Source organism: Suncus etruscus, chromosome 7, assembly GCF_024139225.1.
Source record: "Suncus etruscus isolate mSunEtr1 chromosome 7, mSunEtr1.pri.cur, whole genome shotgun sequence".
Classification (NCBI taxonomy): domain Eukaryota; kingdom Metazoa; phylum Chordata; class Mammalia; order Eulipotyphla; family Soricidae; genus Suncus; species Suncus etruscus.
Genome location: NC_064854.1, coordinates 104,997,410 through 105,019,308, shown reverse-complemented (window position 1 = coordinate 105,019,308; position 21,899 = coordinate 104,997,410). Strand labels below are relative to the sequence as shown.

The 21,899-nt window shown below is 33.9% G+C and overlaps 1 protein-coding gene across 1 annotated transcript in view; it reads left to right on the top strand.

Annotated features, from left to right (window-relative positions):
• TAFA1 (TAFA chemokine like family member 1) overlaps positions 1 to 21,899 on the top strand; it is a 384,070-nt gene that overhangs the window by 238,649 nt on the left and 123,522 nt on the right. Inside the window, exon 2 of the mRNA XM_049777263.1 lies at positions 20,783 to 20,923. Within this exon, the coding sequence (XP_049633220.1) occupies positions 20,783 to 20,923 (141 nt within the window). The remainder of the gene's footprint in view (positions 1 to 20,782; positions 20,924 to 21,899) is intronic.

Genomic DNA, 21,899 nt, shown 5'->3' with positions numbered 1-21,899 from the left:
GATCACGCATATTGATTTTTTATCTTTTACTGATATAGCTTTCATAATAATTGAAATGTACATAGAAAATGATCCTTGCCTTTTTATAAAATTTTTTTTATTGTGATTATAATGGCTTACATATCTTTCACAGTAGTATTTTAGGTACATATTAACATTCAATCAGGGTAATACCCATCACCAAATTTGTCCTCCCTCCATCTCAGTTCCCTTTCTGCAACCTATATACCCCACCATCACCCCCTAGGCTGCTAGAGTAGGTGGACCCCTCTTTGTCTAGCTTACTATTAGTGGTCATATATCTAGTTGGTCCTGATACCCTCCCTTGTTTCCCCCTCTATTTAAGTGGCAGAGCTAGATAAATCGAGTTATGTCGTTTTGTTTGAAGGAAAGAAAAGCAATAGAATGGGGTACACAATAAGAAAAAATAAAAAGTAAATTAAAAAAAGAAGTCAAATACTTTGAAAATGGGCAGAGACCTTCTAGATCCTTGCCTTTTTATGAAACCACTTAGCTTTTGCAGTGCTGGTTTAGTAATCAAAAAACTTCTTTAACCAAGTCCAGTATAGTTTTGCATTGTAACATCAAATATGAAAGATAACCTAGCTAGGGAAAGACTTTCATTTATGCCTATATAATTTAGTGATTGGATTGCATTCTAATTTGAAAGATCTGTTTTTATATTTATGAGATTCCCTTAACATAATATTTGAGTTGGCTCTTGTTTGCTCTCAGGAATAATATCTCTATTGTTATCTATTACCATTTTAATTGCTGTGTGTCTTGGTGATTTTATTTTATGTTAATTCTGATTAGTACTCTTCGAATTTCCTAGATTTAGGAGTTCAAATTGATTTTCAAATTAGTGATATTTTCTACTGTGATTTTTTTTTGCCAAAAACTTTCTACACCTCTCTTCTTCTGGAGTCCTAATAATTCGATGTTATTTCCTCTTTAGGGTTGGTCCATACTCTATGATGCTTTACCTTTTATTTTTATTCATTCTTTTTTATTTATTTAGCTATTTTAATGGTTTAATGCATATTGTCATCTATTTAAATAATTCCACTTCAGTGTTCTGTAACTCTGTTTACTATTCCTTATTGTATTCTTTTATTTTTCTTCTATATCATTTAGGATGTTATTTCTGTCTTGGAATCATATTTTTTCTCCTGCCATGCTGGAATTCTCATCTTATTTCATCTCTTATATCCTTCAATTTATTAAGAAGATTAATAAGTGATTTTACATAGGGGAATGGTGGTAGACACTAAGGATTCTAGGTATCATTTAAGGCTGGGAGCCATTTAGGAAGGTATCAGGTTCTCAGAGAGTACAAGTCTTTAATAGTTCATCCTCATACTTTGGGTAGAAGGGCTCCCAAGCTCTGCTCAGGAGGCTGGGACCATCTCTGAGCAATTCTTTGCATGATATGGTCAGTTTATCAAGCACAAGACTAAAGAATATGTGCTACTTGGAGCCAGATAGCAGGGTTTACCTGCACAGGGGATTGAATTTGGCTTAAATCATGCAAGTTGTGGGCTTTCACCTATGTACTATATCTCTGTTCCCTCCACATCTCTCACATATACACACAACTTTAATAACAAAGTGTTATTTTATACTTATTGACGTTATTTGTTTCTTCCCACAATATTATTGCTTTTCTTTTTTATATTTTAATTTTTAATATGATTGTTTGCAATAACTAACAATTTGTTGGATTTGAGAGACTTGGCTTCTTACTTCTCTCTGTGTATAATTATCTGTCCAATACCTCTATAGTAACCACCATAATTTTATTGAATCTATTCTTTTCTGTCTGTTTGCTGACAAAATTTTATAACTCATACATATGAGTTAAACCAGTATATACTTCTATTTCACCTCCTGACTTATTCCATATAGTATAATCATTTCAAGGCCTATCTATTTAATCCCAAAGACATAAATTAATTAATTTTTCTAATAACAGAGTAGAATTTTATTAAGTATATATGCTATCATTCTTTTATAAGTCATCCACTGATGGATATTCAAATTTATTTGGTGTTTTTATTATTGTTATAATGCTATTATAAAATTTGGAAACTGATATCCGACTTAATTCACTCCCTTCATTCAGTAAGTGCTGAAAAAACTTTAATAGACTACATAAATTTCTATTTAATTGTTTTAAGTAAATCCATAAAAGTTTTCATAGAGTCCATAGCTACTAACAGTATACAGACTTCATGTTACTTCAGATTCCATAACACATATTACCATCATCTAGTAATTGGAGTGGTCTCACCGCTATAGACATATTTCGTTGTGATATTTATTTTTAAGCAAATTATAAATTTATATTATAAATCATAGTTATAAAGCATGTGTTATTAATATTTATAGTAATGTATAAGCATTTACAATATGTCCTCTGTCTCATTTTTTAATATCTAACTTTGTAAAATTGTTTATTCTAGTCTTTTCATTTTCAAAATGGGTTGCCTAGTTTTTGTGTTAGGTTTGTGAGCTTTCAAAAATACTAATATTATCTCTTAGATGTGTGACTTACAATACCCTCCTTCCATGTCTTTTGTTATCTGGAAGTTTCTTTTGCAGTAAAAAATTATTTAGGTTAATTTATTATGCTTTTCAAATTTATTTATATTTATTTTTAATTATTTAATGCAAGGCAAATGCCCAACCGCTGTGCTATTGCTCTGGCCCTTTATGTTAGTTTTTGATCCGTGAACACAGATATTTTTCTACTTATTTTGTCTTTTATATTTTAGAAGTGTCATCCAGATTTTAGTATATAGGTCTTTCACTTAATTATTAGACTTACTTTCATTATCTTTTATCTTTATTTTTTGGGTTTTTTTTGGGGGGCACACCTGATGGTATTCATAGGTTACTCCTGGTTCTGAACTCAGAAATTACTCCTAGCAGGCTCAGGGGACCATATGTGATGCCAGGTATAGAAGCCCAGTCCGTCCCAGGTCGGATGCATGCAAGACAAACGCCCTACCATTGTACTATTATTTATATTTATTATATTTTAGATGCAATTTGTAAACTGGATTGTTTTCTTAATTTCTCCTTTCTCTAATTTCTTATACATATACATACAACCAATTTATGTGTGTTGATTCTGTTTCCTTTCATAAAACTCGAATTTATTTTATTTTGTTTTTGGGTCACACCTGGAAGCACTCAGGAGTTACTCCTGGCTCTGCACTCAGAAGTCACTCCTGGAAGGCTCAGGGAACCATATGTGATGTTCAGATTCGAACCTGGGTCCATCCCGGGTAGGCCATGTGCAAAGCAAATGCCCTACTCATTGCTATCTCATTGTGAAAAAGTAAAATCTATATCCAAATATATATATATAACTTATATATATTTATGTATACATTTATATATATTTATATAACTTATAAATGTTGATTCTTGGTGTATGTCTTTTATAACTGGAGTTAAAGATCAAGAGTTGTAACATTTTTACTAGATATTACCTAACAAATACTTTCTTTAGGTGTTATATAAACACATCTTCAGGTGTTTATATAACAAAAACATTTTAGGTGTTATATACCAATTGGGTTTGATATGACAGAAATATGAACATAAGATCTATAGGTCCATAGAGAAAACAACAATATTCATGCTCCATTTTGTTATTTGTATAATTTATATCTTTATGCTATATGATTCCTTTCTGGAGCCACTCTTAAGTTCTTGGAAAACTCCAGCAGTTCCCTGCCATATAAATATTTCTGAAGCTCTTCTTATAACTTACTTTCTCAAAGCCAACAACAGTCTCTTTAGTGTAATTTATCAATATTTTATAAATGGAAATATATGAAGGTAGATATGAATATTTTATAATATAGTATTTTATAATAATGGGAAATCACATCATTCATGCATATATTATATCTTAAATGTCTAGATCCTGCAAAAAAAGAAAGGTTATTATTTTACTTTAGGTTCATACCCAGTGATTCTCAGGTATTATTCCTGGCTCTGGATTCAGGAGTTACTCCTGGAAGTGCTCAAGGAAGCACTCATTTGAGATGCCAGCGATCAACCTATATGACTTACATGCTGTACTCTTGCTCCATTCTTTTAAAAGGAAGGAATTTTAGAGGACATGAACAGACTTCATTCTTAGTCACTTGAACTTGGTATTTCTTCCTAAAAAGCCTATAAACTATTACCATTAACAGAACAAATTATTTTTAAAGGGTAGAGTAACTGGGTCAAATACTTCAACTAGAATAAAGTCTTAATACATTAGAATAAAATTAGGATCCTATGTTTCCTCAGAAATCCACAGTTCTATGGTATTTATTGCTTTCCACTCTATCTCTGTCTCTCTATCTCTGTCTCTCTTTCCCTAAAGTTTTGTCTTTCCAAAATCTAAACACCTATCAATGTATCAGAACTAAATTTGTTTTTAACTAATAGAAACTTCAATGAATAGTAGGTCAATTGATAGGCGTTCATTTGTAATAAATAGAAAAATCTAAAGGTAGATTTTGGTGACAATAATTCAGTTGTCCAACACACAGATTGAAATATCTGATATTACCTCTCTTTTAACTTTATTTCTCTCACTGACACAAAATGATTATTCAAATTCCAGCTGTCAATTCTACATTCCATGCAGGAAGAAGCAGAAAGTAATATATAGTAAAGGGGCAATTACTAGGTCCGGCAACCAAAGTATTTCTAAAGAACTTCAGAATGCTTTATATTTTATCTTATAAACAAATTTTAAGATGAACAAAAGTCATCTTTAAATGTGTAGGCATATAGTCACTCTGGTCAGTTATTGTTCTAGCTCTATTTAAAAAGAATAACATAAGTATTGATTTAGTAACAATTTTCTTCCAATTAGTCATTGTGTTGACCACTGAGAATATTATGATCGATAAAAATATGACTTCTGCCTGAAATCATCTTTTATTATTAGAGGAAGGATACAATAATAAAATGTATTTGACACTCACATGTAAAATCAAAGTGGTGCATCTGTTGAAATATAAAAAAATACACTGATTTGGGACATTGGTGATGGGAATGTTGCACTGATGAAGGGGGGTGATCTTTACATGAGTGAAACCCAACTACAATCATATTTGTAATCACAGTGTTTAAAGATATTAAATTAAAAATATCATATAAATAAAATAAGAATACACTGATTGAGAATCCAGAACTCAAGTTAGTGTCCTAATTAAGAAACATAAGAAACGTTTTTCTGAGAAAATAGAACTTGAGAAGTAGGATTCAGAATTCTTTTTTTTTAATTTTGGTATTAACCATAAGATTCTACCTATAATAAAATCTGTAAAAAAAATAAAGAAAATAGAATAGGAAAATATCTTTCTGCCTGTATTAGATTTCTATTTCATGACTCTATTGATAATACAAAAAATCCACTTCAAAATCAATTAAGGGGAGACATAAGTGTCTGGCATAGCTCCATTAAGTCACACTAACCTTAATGTAAAGAAAATCTCAACTTCTTTTCTTGGATGTCTCTATTTTAACTTCATTAATTGACAAGTTTTCCTACCTTAGTATTAAGATAGTAGCATGTTTTTACATTTGGTTATTTTCAAACTACACATTTATAGAAAACATCTACTTTCTGTTAATAAATATTATACAATGTGTGAAATGAGCCAGATACACTCTGCATTACAGTGTCTTGGACAGTCGAAAATTTCTGGTTAACTTACTGGTCCTGAGTCTTATTTCTTCTCCAGGATCAGGTACTGTAGAAACAGTACCTTCTAAAAGCCATTTCTTGGCATAGAAAAGACCATAGACTCTTCTGGGAAGATGAAGAAGCAGTATCTAGAAAAAGTGAAAGTGTTTTGGTTTTCTGAGCAGGCAGAAAAAGACTGGACCTGTCACACAGTAAAAATGACTAATGATATCAATGACTACCACCTCTAACAATAATAACGACTAAGAAATATCACTTCTAAGTGTTTATATTATACTGACCCATAAAAACTGACCTAATATTTATGGCATGTTGAGAGTATATTGACTGTACTTTCTACAATCAGAAAGTCATAAACATCTCTGTGATTCAAAATTAGTAATTTGTGATCCTCAGAGAACAGCAATTCTGGCAGGACTAATATTTGACTTTAGTCCCTATGTCCATGCTGAGTGTCCAGTACTCATGTGGTCATGCAAACATTACTGATAATCTGCTCATAGATAGTTTATTGACTGAAGATTATTTCAAGTGCAGATGGTCCTGAGTAGCTTAATGTCTGCCTGGTGGTCAGACTAAGTGATTTTGGATGGTCTTAGACTTCTGATCACATCCAGGCAACCAGGGAGGAAATGAAACCTTGTTTATCATCTTGATAAACAGTCCTTTTCAGTGCCTCCAGACGCTGTATGCAACTCGGTAGAGTCAAATACTATTAAATTGTCATCACTGTCAAAAGAGAAATAATAAGTTTTTCTACCTGAGTTATAGTTAATGACTTATACAATGTGTAATACAAATCAAACTTTCTGTTTGCCTTCTTTTAACCTAAGTGTGAGATTTGTGATGTTTCTAGCTGTGGATGGAAGGCACAATCTTAGGGAATAAATAAATATATACTTTTATTATTACCTCTCAGCTAAACCAATAAAATACCAAGACGACAAGGGCTAAGTTTACCTGAGGTGTATGTTCAGAGGAGAAAACTAAGCTGCAATATTACATTCTAGTGTTTTGTGGAAGGTAGAGATATGAAAGACTGTTTTACTGGATGATAGCCTTAGAGATGGCTTTACCCTACTTATTATCATTAAACATATTTAGAGAAGATATTTAAATATTCTTAAGGCAATAATATGCCTTTGTACTATCATTATCTTTAAAAAATAATATTCAACAATATAATGTTAAATTGAAACAATCAACAAGCAATTAGGCTTAGTGTTTCCAGAATCTTATAACAAGTTAAAGTCCCACTTTAAGGTAAGATATCCCCCTTAGATTATTTCAGCTTCCACCCAATAATGAGTGAATTTTCATATTTCTAAATAAGTAATTTGTGAGATTTTATTTATTTTCAATGTACTGAAGGTAAGTTTAGACAAGACAGGCAAGTTTGCTTACAAAAAACAGGGAGATGGAGATATTATATTGACGGTCTTATTTTACCAAAAATCCCTAGACATATTTGAGAATAACTTGAAGTTATTATTATATTCAGGCTATGTTATTTGTATTTTCCTCACAAATGCCATCTACAGCAACTAGACTGTAAAAAATGTAAGTATTCTGTAGTATTTGAATGGCAATAGTCATTAATATAATTCCTCTGATCTCACTGGCAAATATTTGTACTAATTTATACCTATAGCCCTTATTAAAATGCTACTTCTGCAGTATCAGTGTACCTAATGTATAACTCTTCTTTTTAAAATTATAAATATAAGCACTATTAAGTTTATTAGATTGTATTACTTTTAGCTATCTTATTTCAGAGAAAAGTGAGTTCTGACTATTGACTATTGTTCCGCAGATGAGTTAGAGTCAGAAGATGGGTTTAAGGAATGTTCTTGTTGGTGTAAATAATGACAAAGGAGAGAAGTACAATTTTTTCCACTTACATTGTCAAAAGTAGTTATGCAATAGTATTAGTAGCAACAACATATCAATTCTGAGGCAGATGTTGGTATCATTCTTTAGACTATGCTTACTTAATTTTAATACCCATTCAGTTTTCATAACGACCCTCTAAAGTTAATGCTACCCATATTTTATAGCTGAGAAGCCTGAGGCATGGAAAATAATAGGAGAAGTCTGAGGAATAGAAAACAATAAGCAGTAGCCCAAGAACTAAAATCTTGGTAATCAGATTCTAGGAATATATCATCCTATTCATTAAACTTCCTCAATATGGCTATTTGGCCCAGAATTTGTTTCTCTTTTTCTACATTTGTCTGTCCTCTGCATATATACCACAACACTGAAAAGGAGGAGATGGTATTTTGTTTAATTTTGAACATAAACAAGTTGAGCAGCCATTTTGCCCTCCTTAACCAAAACATGCTTAAAGTTCCATTAGTGTCTCTCTTGTCAAAGATTTACAGACAAAGACACTTGAAACTTCCTTCCAGCCCATTGGGTCAATAAAACATTTTTAACACAGTTTTAAATATGCATTTCTGACATCCGCTACAATTGCTTCAAGGAGTTATTTATAATGCTTTGATCAAGAAGTCTTAAAAACATGAATCTCAGAAAACCCATGCTTTGTCTTAGATATAATAGCTTTAAAATAGCCTCTTGTAATAAAAGCAAAATTAACTGATAAACGTTTTATTATTTCATTTTAATAATATTAAATCATATACATATTATTTTTAAAAGGTATTATTTTATAACTTTTAATGATTATGACAGTTTTCTTATGGTTTTTCTTTCCTTTTTGGGAGGGGCACACCCGGTGATGCTCAGGGGTTATTTTTGGCTATGCACTCAGAGATCACTCCTAGCTTGGGGACCATATATGAAGCCCAGGGTATCAAATCGCGGTCCGTCTTGTGCTAGCATGGGCAAGGCAGACGCTTTACCGCGTATGCCACCGCTACAGCCCCTTTCTTTACTTCTCTACTTCATTCCATTAGTCATTTGCAAATGTGAGAATGCCTATTAATGCATGAGATGCTACAGAAAAATATGTTAATATGATTTGCTGTCAACCATCATGTAGGGTCTTATTATCAATGTAATAGAAAAGCAGATAAATACAAATAGAAGACATGCTGTTAGAGTTTTTCTTGCTAAATATACAGGTGATAAAGTAAATCTACTCTTATAGGGAAGAAGTAGATTTGATAAATATTTACATACCACATGTCAATCAGATGCAAGTCCACTTTATATAGAGTGGTGAAACAGAAATTTGCTACTTAACTTACGTAAGAAGAACATAAAAGCCTGTCTAGAGTACAGGTGGGGGTGGGGAGGAAGAAGGAGGGACATTGGTGGTGGGAATGTTGCACCAGTGAAGGGGGGGTTCTTTATATGACTGAAGCCCAACTACAATCATGTTTGTAATCAAGGGGTTTAAATAAAGATATTAAAAAAAGAAAATTAGAAAATGGAAAAATAAGAACATAAAAATGTATTTATAATTTTTCAATAATATAATTTACCTATTTTCAGGGCCATTGCATTCAATTGTACATTCAGAAAACAGAGATTTAATTAAAGTATTGTTATAGAAAGTTTGAATAATACAGAAGGATAATAGTTGAGGTTTATACTTATGTTTTATATATTTCATTTTATTTCTCTGAGGTAGTAATCAGGGCTTATTCCTGGCTCTGTGCTCAGGATTTATTGCTGGCAAGTCTCCTATGATAATACAACTGTTGGGGATAGAATTTGGGTCAGTCCCATACAATGCAAACAACCTCCCACTGTGAAATATCTCTCAACCCTGTCTTTATTTTTAAAACAGCCCTACTCTATATCATCTGAATAGTATGTCCTAATATTTTTCTTTTCAGAAAGCCTGATAATATGGTGAGTTTGAATTGTATGGTTATGTTTGAGAGACATGAAGCCATGAGTAGAAAAATATACTACTTAAAGTACATAGGAAGCAGATGGGAAAGTTGACACACTAGAAAAGTAAAACAAGTACTCATTCATAAATGATCAAAACAGTTCATAACTAATCCAGTACAGTGGTTGATATGAGATATTTCTAATACATTCTATTTTCAAAGTAACTTGATTTTCTAATGTTAATGTTCAAGGCTTTAGAAAATATTTTCTTGTCAATATTCTACCCTAATCTTCCTTTCCAACAAAACATTACACATTACACTTATCAATTCATCTACTTTTTTTCCTCATTCATACAGGACAAGACTAATACATTGAGATGGTATGGAGTAATCATTGTTAGGAACATATTGGGTTTGGCATATATTTAACCTCTCTAGCTTACATAAATTTTTTTTTCCTGTTTCCAGAAAAGAAGTATTTTGAGGTGATTTTCTCAATACACTTTGGAGTAAGAAACGCTTTTCCTGTTAAAAGTTGGTTTTGATGATGTACTCAGAGCTGACAAGTTCAAGATAAAGAATAGAAAGGGAGCTTGTTGGTGGGGAGGAGGGAGACTTGGGACATTGGTGATGGGAATGTTGCACTGGTGATGGGTGGTGTTCTTTACATGACTGAAACCCAAACACAATCATGTATGTAATCAAGGTGTTTAAATAAAAAAAAAAAGAAAGAAAGGGAGCTATAGAGATGCCTATAGGAGTTTCCTGACAAGAAACTTTCTCATTGCACTTGGATAAATTTGAAGAAGTTGAAGTTAATGACAAGTTTGGTCATTATTTTGTTTGTAGAGATTTTAGAAAACCCAAATCCACACAACCTTTCTAAGTTTCAGAATGGCCTGTATTAAGCCACATGATTTGAACCTTTGTCTTCCACTATAAAAAGAAATTAAAAACAATAATCTAGACAATAAGCTGAAAGTATTAGACAAAATCCAAAAATATTCACTTTCAATATTTATTAGCAAAAAGTAAAATCTTAGTTTATAATCACTTAAATGGTTTTGTGGAAGGTTAAATATCACCTCAAAATAATTTTTATTTGGATTGAGATAAGAAATAATAGGACTTGATATATAGTATAGTGAGTAGAGAACTTAAATTGCATGATGTCACGTTGGGTTCTATCCCAGATATCTCATATGATCCTTGATTCCCACAATGCATAATCCCTGAACTCAGAACTGAAAATAATACTTAAACACAGGTGGCATGCCCCTTCCAAATAAAATTCAAAAATGAAAATTAGAAATGGATTAGTGCTAAGCCCAGAGGAAAGTCTGAGACATTTATAGCTGACAAATATTATCATTATAATTAAAAGAAAAAATTGGCAATTAGTTTTGAAATAACGATTCACTGGGTAATCTTTAAATGAAGATAAAATAGATTCAAAGAGATATATTTTCAAGAGGCAATTTTCTTTATTCCCAGAAGATTCTATGACTACTCTAATTCTACTTGGAAACAAATCTGAGAAAATTTTGGATTCCAGTCCCCATATTTAGGTAGAAAACTAAAGACAATACATAAACAAAATGTTGTAATAAATCCTATAGAGTGTTGAAAAATTCTATATCTGTGATTATGATAGAAGTCAAAATATTCTATTTAATTTTACAGACTCTAGAAAATTTTTCACAGCCTGTGAAGTAATGGAGTAATGGCATTCTTGGGATCATTAAGATGTAAGAACATGGTTTCTGAATATCTGAAGGTCTCCTCAGAGGCCTAGGGAACGCACCCCAAAAAAATAGCATTTTGAAGCTGCCCAGTGAGTAAACTCTGGCTGTGGGGGTTGCCGTCAAGTAAGCTGAGCTCTCTGGCCTGCAGAGGCTCCGCCCTGCTGTGCCTTTGTTCACTCTGAGGACTTCAAGGGAAACTTCTCCTGTGCCTGTCTGTGTTTCTGAATACCTGAAGGTCTCCTCAGAGGCCTAGGGAGCACACCCCCAAAAAACTTTCAACTAGAGGCAGCAGAAGAGTGTGGCCGCTTTGCTTCGCTTAGCGGCCCACACTCTTTCTAACCAATGAACCCCACCACAACACGCAGGAAAAACCACACTACAAGCGTGACAATGAGGAAACCTCGCAGGAAAACACCTGCACAGAGAATGAAGATGAAAGCTTGGATGACCTAATAAATTCCAACCACCTGATTAACCTCTCGGATAAGGAACTTAAAATAGCAATATGGAAGATGTTTGAAGAACTCAAAGAAAGCATAGATCGATCTGAACAGAACACAAAGAGAGAAATCAGAAAACTCCAAACTGAAATAACAGATCTGAAAGGCACGGTAGCTCAACTGAAAACCTCAATGGATGGCCTCTCCAGCAGGTAACAACAGCTGAGGACAGAATTGGAGTACTGGAAGATATGATGCAGAAAAACTCAACACAGCAGAAGAAATTGGAAAAGAACCTTAAGACAAATGAACAGGCAATGGAAAAAGTCCTCAAGGAATGCAAACAGATGAAAATAGAAGGCTTTGATAAACTCAACAGAAACAACATAAGAATCATTGGAGTCCCAGAGACCCAGGTAGGAGATCTCCAGGAAGAATCAACTGTCAAAGACATCATCAAAGAAATACTCCCAGAGTTAAAGACTACATGCAATCAAATCCTGCATGCCTGAAGAGTACCAGCTAAAAGAGACCCAAAGAAAAACACCCCAAGACACATCCTCATTACAATGACAAATCCCATAGATAGAGATAGAATAATGAAAGCAACAAGATCAAAAAGGGAAATTACATTCAAAGGAGCATCCCTAAGACTTGCAGCAAACATGTCACAAGAAACTCTCAAGGCCAGAAGACAGTGGTGGGATATTGTGACAAGACTGAATGAAATGAATGCCTCATGAGAATACTGCTTCATGGATAAACAACAGCTCAGAAACTTCACAGATGAAAAATCAGCCTTAAAGAAAAAAAATGACAGGTCTACTTTAAGACAAGAGAGACCAACAAACACAGCAAACTTTTTGGAAATTGAGCTCCCATTTGACCCAGCTATTCCACTAGGGATATACCCTAAGAACACAAGAATACAATACAAAAACCCCTTCTCACACCTATATTTATTGCAGCACTATTCACAATAGCCAGGCTCTGAAAACAACCAAAATGCCCTTCAACAGACAAATGGCTAAAGAAACTGTGGTACATAAACACAATGAAATACTATGCAGCCGTCAGGAGAGATGAAGTCATGAAATTTTCCTATACGTGGATGTACATGGAATCTATCATGCTGAGTGAAATAAGTCAGAGGGAGAGATAGAGACACAGAATAGTCTCACTCATCTATGGGTTTTAAGAAAAATAAAAGTCATTTTTGTAACAATCATCAGAGACAATGAGAGGAGGGCTGGAACTTCAAGTTCACTTCATGAAGCTCACCACAAAGAGTGGTGAATGCAGTTATAGAAATAACTACACAGAGGGGCCGGGAAGGTGGTGCTAGAGGTAAGGTGTCTGCCTAGCAAGTGGGTGGACCGCGGTTCGATCCCCCAGTGTCCCATATGGTCCCCCCAAGTCAGGGGCGATTTTTGAGTGTGTAGCCAGGAGTAACCCCTGAGTGTCAAACATGTGTGGCCCAAAAACCAAAAAGAAAAAAAAAAGGAATAACTACACAGAGAACTATCATAATCATGTGAATGAATGAGGGAACTGGAAAGCCTGTCTGGAGTACAGGTAGGGGTGGGATGGGGTGGAGGGAGATTTGGGACATTGGTTGTGGGAATGTTGCACTGGTGAAGGCGGTGTTCTTTACATGACTGAAACCTAATCACAATCATATATGTAATCAAGATATTTAAATAAAGAAAAAAATTTAAAAAATATGTAAGAACACTTAGAAATTGTGAGGAAAGAGTATATTTAACAGGCTTATTATATCCTACTATAACAAAAATATCCAATCTTCTCAAAAAGTGATAATTTGAATATTATTTGATTGTGCAAAATGCGTGACAGATTTATAATTTACTTTTTCATTTTGTTAATCATATAGTTACCTACCCAGAAAAATATTTGTTGATTGATAGTAGTGTTAGAAAGTTGATCATTAACTTCTAGTAGTTTTTAGGTTTTCCTTAGAAGAGTAACACATTTAAAGAATAGGTTATTATGCATGTTAAAAATTCAATTACTAAAGTTCCTATTTTCCTTTAGAGGAAAGGAAAAATGTGGAAACAACTGAACCCTCTCAGATAATCTATAGAATTTCCACTTGAAAGCATAACTTGACAGTTTCTGAGAATAGGACTGCAACTGTGAGTGAGTCTTTTCCTGCCAAAGATCTAATATTTTGATGTTGTGGACACAAATCAGTAGACCAAGGTCTGTGGTCAGGATTCATTTAAAGATTCAATTTCTATGATTAATTATGGTGAGGTCAGTCACAAATATAAACCTTGGAAACCAAGAAATTTGGGTATGACAAGGCCAATCAGATTTTCTAAATATGGGGTCCTCACAACCTCAGAGGCCTGGTTGTGGCTCCACATTGGTGCTCCTGAGCAGGAGGTATAATTGAAACCATAGTTCAACTTGTCAAGACCAGATGAGCTTGTTATTTAGAGCAACACCTTCCTGACTTTCAGCCTACAAATCCATCATCTGTGAGCCAGAGGAAGATGTGGTCTGGGGTCACTGACTTCATATACAAGATTTTAATGAAACTAAAACTCTTGTCAATTTCCAGGCATAACCCCTTCCCCCATCTTCAAAGAAATGACAGGAGGTATACCAGGGTAAGGCTGAAAAAAATTCATGGATGTCAGAGAATAAGATTTGTAATCTAGATGGTGCCAGGTATTTGCGAGGTAATAACAGGCATGTGTTTATATTATACTAAACTTAATCTCAATTGCCTCTTCAATAAATAAAACTAATCATAGCCTCACTGTACACAGGAAAGCATACACTTTACTAAAGATATACAATTTATCTGCCGAAGTGTCAGTCGCATAGTAATATTTGCCTATAATATTAATGATAGGAAAAATAATTAATGCCTATGATACTATTAGCACCTTAGACTAGAGATATAGTTTAGCAGGTAGGGTGTTATCTTTGCAACCCCTGGCATCCATATGTTCTCCTAAGAACTTCCAGGAGTAATTCCTAAATGTTGAGCCAGGAGTAAACCCTGATCATCACTGGGTGTGGCCTCAAAACAAAAAGTACTATTAGCACCATTAATTAATGTGGCTATGCTATTTACATGCTCTAAATTTATATATGCAATAAGAATGGTAAATATTGCATGCTGGTTTCTCTTTTTGGAGGTTTTTGAAGATTATATAAAAGGACTTATTAAGTTCTAAAAATATACAGAACATGTTTAATAAGTCAATAGGTATATTTCCATGAGAAGACCGCATCCCAGTGGGAAAAATAGGCAATCTGTATAATAAATAAAGCATATGCAATCTTTGAACATTGCAAGTAGTCCTAATGTACTGAGTCATAGACAGAACAAAATAGGGAGATATTGAAATTTAAATCAGGTGATTAAATATGCCTCTGATAAAATACTACTAAGAAAGGTGCGGAGGTGATGACAGAATGAACCAGAGACTTGCTAAAAGGGCACTGTAAATAGTGAATGCTCCAATTTGCCAAGTCTAGATGAGCCTCTGACTGACTCCCAACAAATTTTATGCCTGCCATAATTAAGCAAAGAGATCAGTGTCCCCTGAGCAGAGGACTAAAAAGTCAATTATTTCTACTAATATTCTTCCACCTGTAAAATCAAACAAGAAAGTTAACTAGGGAAATGAGATAATGTTGGCTACTTCACCTTGTATTTAATCCGAAGAAAAATTTCAAATTTCTTTTCAGAAGTCTTTGTCCAACAAAGAATGACTACCTGGGATCAAAGAAATAATGCAGCAGAAAGGTACTTGCCTTTCATATTTCTGACCTGGATCCACTCTCTGGCACTCCTTATGGTGCTCTGAATATGCCAAGAAAGATCCCTAAGCAGAGAGCCAGGGGTAAGCCCTGAGTATATTTGGGTGTGGGCCACAAAAACAGAAAACAAGCAGTATCAAAAATATTTTCAAAAGATATAGATACTAAAACACAATGTTCTAGAATCCAACAAACCTAAGTGATTCTGGGAAAGTTATTCTCTATTTCTAAGTATCAGTTCTTCTTCTAAATCCATACCTTGTACAGTTTATAAAATTGTGCAGATTTTAAAAAAATATACAACGTATTTTCCAGAAGGTTTATAAAGTGTGTAAGTGAAGTGCTAAGTGCAGTGTCCAATGGATGTTTAATTAAGAGCTTACTAAATAGTAATAATGGATAAGATGACATGATTCAAGTTATTTGTTACATCTTTATCATTGCTGAGGGGCAGACTTTGGGTTTCCAGTTGTCACCTAATTGTCCATATTATATATGATCATATAGTGCAGTAAATTGAATGATCTTACTTGTCTATCACTATACCTGAAACTTGATTATAAGTAGAATGAGATGCTTGATTTTTTATCAAAATTTTGCTCTAATTTTATATTAAAGCAAAGTAGCACCATTAAAATTGGTGATATTTTTTTTTATAAAATACAGAACCGGCTATTATTGACTTGACTCAAAGTACTTGTAGCTGACAATTATAAGCTAAAGTAGTCTGATTGCAGGTTTCAGGGTTAAATACTATAATGTTATTCTATTAACTCTCATTGCAATGGCAAGTGTGAAGTAAGACGGAAACATTGCTCTAATCATTGAATTTCAAACCTTTTATCTGTTAAGGATTTTGCAATGTCTTATTTTATTCTGCTTATAGCTACTTTGATTTCTTTAATAGAGAAATCAGATGGTCACATTGGAACAATATCTAGATAACATGAGTCATTTACTGTAAAACCTCCATTGGTAGGCAAAATAAATAAAGTATGAATGTTAAGGTGCATGATTTATATAAAGTTAATTTTGGCTTAATCCCCAGCATAGAACCCAAACAGTACAGAATTTTTAACTCCTCAGATTAAACTGGAACATTTTGCATAATAAAATAAATAATGGAATTTGGATTTTTAGCACAGATAATATAAAATATATAAATGTAAATTATATGAATAAAATAATAAAATATAGAGGAGAAAAATATGCATTGAAGAATTCCCAATAATTTTAGAATGTATGCAATATCAAGGAGGTAAAGCATAATAATGGCACATGATGAATTACTAAGAGGACAGTATGTGGAGACACCATGTTGGAAAAAGGGAAGAGAAATATTGCAGTGGAAAAAAATTGATATGCACCCTTATGAAGAACTAAGGTTACAAACAGTAATGATAAGTCATGTCAAGAGGGTTCCTTAATATGATGTAATGACAGTGTCAATTTACTACAATAGTTTCCTCTTCAAACACAAACTTTCCTAATTTTGAGAAAAGCATCAGAAAGTCCCAATGAATATACACTTTACAATATATTTCAGTAACATTTCTCAAAATTACCAAGGTCGCTAGAGAAGAAGGAATGGATGAGACCTATGATAGCCAAGATAAGTCTAAGGAGACAAGTAAATATTTTATATTAGGCTGAATGGGTCCATAAAAGCAAAAAGATGGGGTCAAAGCGATAGCACAGCAGTAGGGCCCTGCACACAGCCAATCCAGGACAGATGGTGGTTTGAATCCCAGTGTAACCATATGGTCCCCTAAGCCAGGTGCGAGTTCTGAGCTCATAGCCAAGAGTAACCCCTGAGTGTCACTGGGTGTGGCCCCCCAAAATAAAACAAAACAAAAAGATTAATAAAAAACAAAGATATGGAACTGTGAGTAAATAATAGACTTTATCTTATAATAAAGTGTCAATATGGCTCATGTTCCATAATAATATAATATATTTTTATTAGGGAACTTAAATAGAAAAAATAGGACCTGGTAGACATGAGAACTTTATACTATCGCCACACATTTTTTGAAATATAAAATTATTATTATTTTTTTATTTTGGGGCCACACCCGGCATTGCTCAGGGGTTACTCCTGGCTGTCTGCTCAGAAATAGCTCCTGGCAGGCACGGGAGACCATATGGGACACCGGGATTTGAACCAACCACCTTTGGTCCTGGATCGGCTGCTTGCAGGCAAACACCGCTTGTGCTATCCTAACGGGCCTGAAATTATTTTCTAATTAAATTGCTCTATTTATAATAATGCCTACTTACTTTTTTTACATAAGTTAAAATTTTCAATTTTTTATCATCACTTGTCTGGCATCCTACCCTTCAATTAAAACATAAGAAGATCAGAATTCTTTATAAAATGAGAGGGTTTCCTCTTCCATTTGCCTGTTCAGAATGGGGTTATTTGTACTATGGCTATTAACTTTTCATAATTTATTAATCCCTCATCCAATTTTTTTTAAGTTGTGGAGGGCTAGCAAGATAGTAAAGGAGTTAAGAAATTTGCTTGCATGGGGGCCCAGAGCTGTGGCATAGCTGGTAGGGCATTTTCCCTTGCATGAGGCTGACAGCAATTCTGATCACAAGGAGTGAATTTCTGTAACCCCTGAGCACCACCAGATGTGGCCCAAAAACCCAAAAAAAGAAGAAAGAAAAAGAAAGAAAGAAAGAAGAAAGAAAGAAGAACGAAAGAAAGATGAAAAGAAAAGAAAGAAAAGAAAGAAAGAACGAAAGAAGAAAGAAAGAAAGAAAGATAAGTAGAAAGAACAGATAAGAAAAGAAACGAAAGAAAGAAAGAAATAGTAGAAGAAGAAAGAAAGAAAGAAAGAATGAAAGAAAGAAAAAAGAAAGAAAAAGACAAGAAAGAAAGAAAGAAAGACCGAAATAAGAAAGAAAGAAGAATGAAAGAAAGAAGTAAGAAAGAAAAAAAAGAAAGAAAGAAAGAAAGAAAGACATAAGAAAAAAGTATGAAGAAAAAGAAACAACGAAGAAGAAAGAAGAAAGAGAAGACAGAAAAGAAATTTTGCATTCACCCCTAACCCTAATTTCCATCCTCCACATTGTGTTAGGTCAGTGTCTCCAGGGGTCACTCCCAAGCATAGAAACAGGAATAGTTCAGAGTATGTCAGATGGCCTTTTCTTCTATCCCTACAAAAAGGTATAAAATTTTATATCAGTCTTTATTGTAAATTGTGTGAAAACAGTAACAACTCTGATTCTGATCAAATTTATCATTCTCTTGGATTCACAATTAAGGGCTATAATTGAGCATGTGAGGAAAAGTGGAGAGAGCAAAGAGAAAAGATAATGCTGCAGAAACAATAGTTTGTTGGGTGCTTGCTTGCCTTAGGTGCAGAAGACCTGAGTTTAATCCTCAGCATCCCATACAGTCCCTTAAACCATACCAGGAGTGAACCCTGAGGCAGAACCAGATGTGAGTCCTGCCACTCTTGGCCCAAAGTAGAGAGCGAGGGAGAAATACAGAGAGAGAAGAAAAAAATGGTAGGAGAGGAAGAATTTCTCTAAGAAACTGACCTTGTTAATAGAAAAACAACATTATTAGGAGAATGAACCAATGAGTTCATACATTAGTGTCTTAGAAGTGATAATGGGGCAGAGATTATGAAAAATATTCCAGGAAAAATTATATTCACTAAGTTTCTAAGACAGAATTAGAGCATCACTAAAAATAACATTAAAGTGATTGTGTGCTATCGTAGATATTATATAAAGACACTTTTCTGTGTGTCAGATTTCATGGTAAGTTCAGATGTATTTTTTCTCCATATACATACACAATTCTGTGTTATATATATATATATATATGTTTTATTCTCTTTTATGGATGAGAAAACTACGGAAGTCAGTCATTAAGTGATAGCTCAAATTCTAGCTGGTTTGAAATCACAACTCTCGCTTTCTGTTGAAGGAAATAAATTAATAATATACCTTAGTCAAAGTCTCTTGAGTGTTTCTTCCACGTGACTTCTTCCCACAAGATGTCTTTAGCACTGCGCTCTCCACCAATAATGGTAGTGAAAAAGGCCTCAGAATTCTGTCAGATCCATTAATAGGGCTTATTACAAAATTGACTATATTCTCACTCATTGAAAATTACTAAATGATAGTTTTTTTTCTCAAAATCATATGGTAATTTATCTTAAAAATTTTCCTCTCTTTTCACCAGATTTTATAAATGTCCACAAGTAGGAGTTGCACCCTATCTATAATGATTTATTGCCATTTTATATACAGCAGTTGCTTAACAAAGTCTTGCTAAATTTTTTTCTATTGAATTTTAAGTGCCGATAATGCTAGGTGTATTAGATCCATTCTTGTCAATATTTTGATTGAGCCCAAAACTTGGTTTTGGAAGAGTTAATTCCTAGTTTGGATTCAGTCGGTGTACATTTTTTCCCCTGGAGTACTAACTTCACAGATAGTTGATATCCTGCAGTTTGGCATGATCCACATGAGCGCTCTCCAACCTTCAGACAAGCCCAGAAGGAAATCTGCCAAAATCTTATATAAGAGACACATACATTAAGTAAATGTTGGTAAACATCTGGCTAAACTGTCACTGTTCAATGAAACCAGATGCCTAGGTCCGTGATTTGAAATGTCACTTATATTACACACCATTATTTTTTCAAGGAGTCCTCCAATTATTTCTCAGTGAGATCTAAAATTGGCAAATGACTTCCCAACTAGATTTTCTACTCAACCTCCTGAGAATGAGTTGTAAGTGGGAGGAAGAGCTCATTTCTGACCGGTTTTTTTCTGCCACTGCAGGTCTCTATCATTGGATTTTGGTTGCTAGTCATTAGTGGGAGCTCAGGAAACTCTAAATGCAAATATCACACAGGATGAGTTCCCAAAATATAATGCACTTGAATCAAGAAGCATCTTTATTTTGTGTTAGCTCCAGGCATTCTGTTCTCCTCTGCCTCTCAGTACATATGGCTGGAGCTGTCATCCCTTGAGATCAGTTATTCAGAGCTTTCTATTGCATTTGAAGTGCATGCAGTGCCTGTCTTTTCAAAGATTATGCATGCCTCATCTATAATAGTATACATTTATGCCAGTCTAATATATAAATTAATAGAAAATCCCTTAAAATTATGCTTCATTAAATGATTCTACAATGTCTCTCACTTTTTTCATCCACTACATATTCTCACACAAATCTGAGTGTGTTCAGAATATTTCTAATTAGGGTCCTGTTGTTTCTTTTTTTGCCAGAAGGAGGGACATGTGAAGTGATCGCAGCACATAGATGCTGTAATAAGAATCGCATTGAGGAGCGGTCACAGACTGTAAAATGTTCCTGTCTACCAGGGAAAGTAGCTGGAACAACAAGAAACCGACCTTCCTGTGTTGATGGTAAGTATCTGGGTTGTTTCATTTACTTGTTTGTTTTAATCTCTGTATGGGGTTTGTCTCAGTCTTCACCAGACACACTATCAACTTTTAGATCCATGTACATATGACTCAGAAAAATAAATACAGTGCATCCAAAATGAGAGATAACTAAAATGCCAAAGATTGCCAAGGTTGAGAAACCTGCACTATAACTATTTACTGGTCCAGATCGCAGCAACACAATGAAGGACCTTCAATGCTGGGAAGTAGGAGATAGACTAGAAAAGTCATTTCACATTCTCACAGGAGGAAATATTCTTGGCCCTGGAAGTCACTAAGCATTATAAAACCATGATTGTTTCTTATGTTCTCTGCCAAAGAAAACATTAAGTTGGTTCCCAATAAATCTCTATTCAGTTTCCAGTTGTGTTGGCTTTTTGTTGGTTATTAATCTCTAATGGTCTAGAAATAGCATAGCCTTCAGGATTTGGATCCGTAGCACAAAACAAAATGCATTATCTGTACTGGCAGAAGTAGGCATGGTAACTGGTTGTATTGTTTCAAAAAGTTAAGCCTTGTGATGATTATACTTTGTCTTAAAAAACAAATTTATTTGACGTTGGATAACTGAAGCATATTGCTGGGTTAAGATTTATAAAAAAAAATTAAAAATTAGTATTGCTTCCAGGCAGAACTCAATGTCACATTCTACAGTTTCAAGCCAATTGTTTATAGTTTACATAGCATTCCACTTCACCATGGCATGGCATGATCATGTTTGTTTTTATGCTGAAGTATTACACACAAAATGAAATATATATAGTGAAATGAATTACTAATTTCAGGTTAGTTGTGAAGATAACGGTAGAATTATACAAATTGAAGAACCTCAATCACATCAGTTACTAATCAATGGAATTGGTAAAGTCACATTTGCTTTCAGGCCTGTTTTCTCTTCTGTAAAATGGGTATAGTTGTTTTTCATTCATAAAATTAG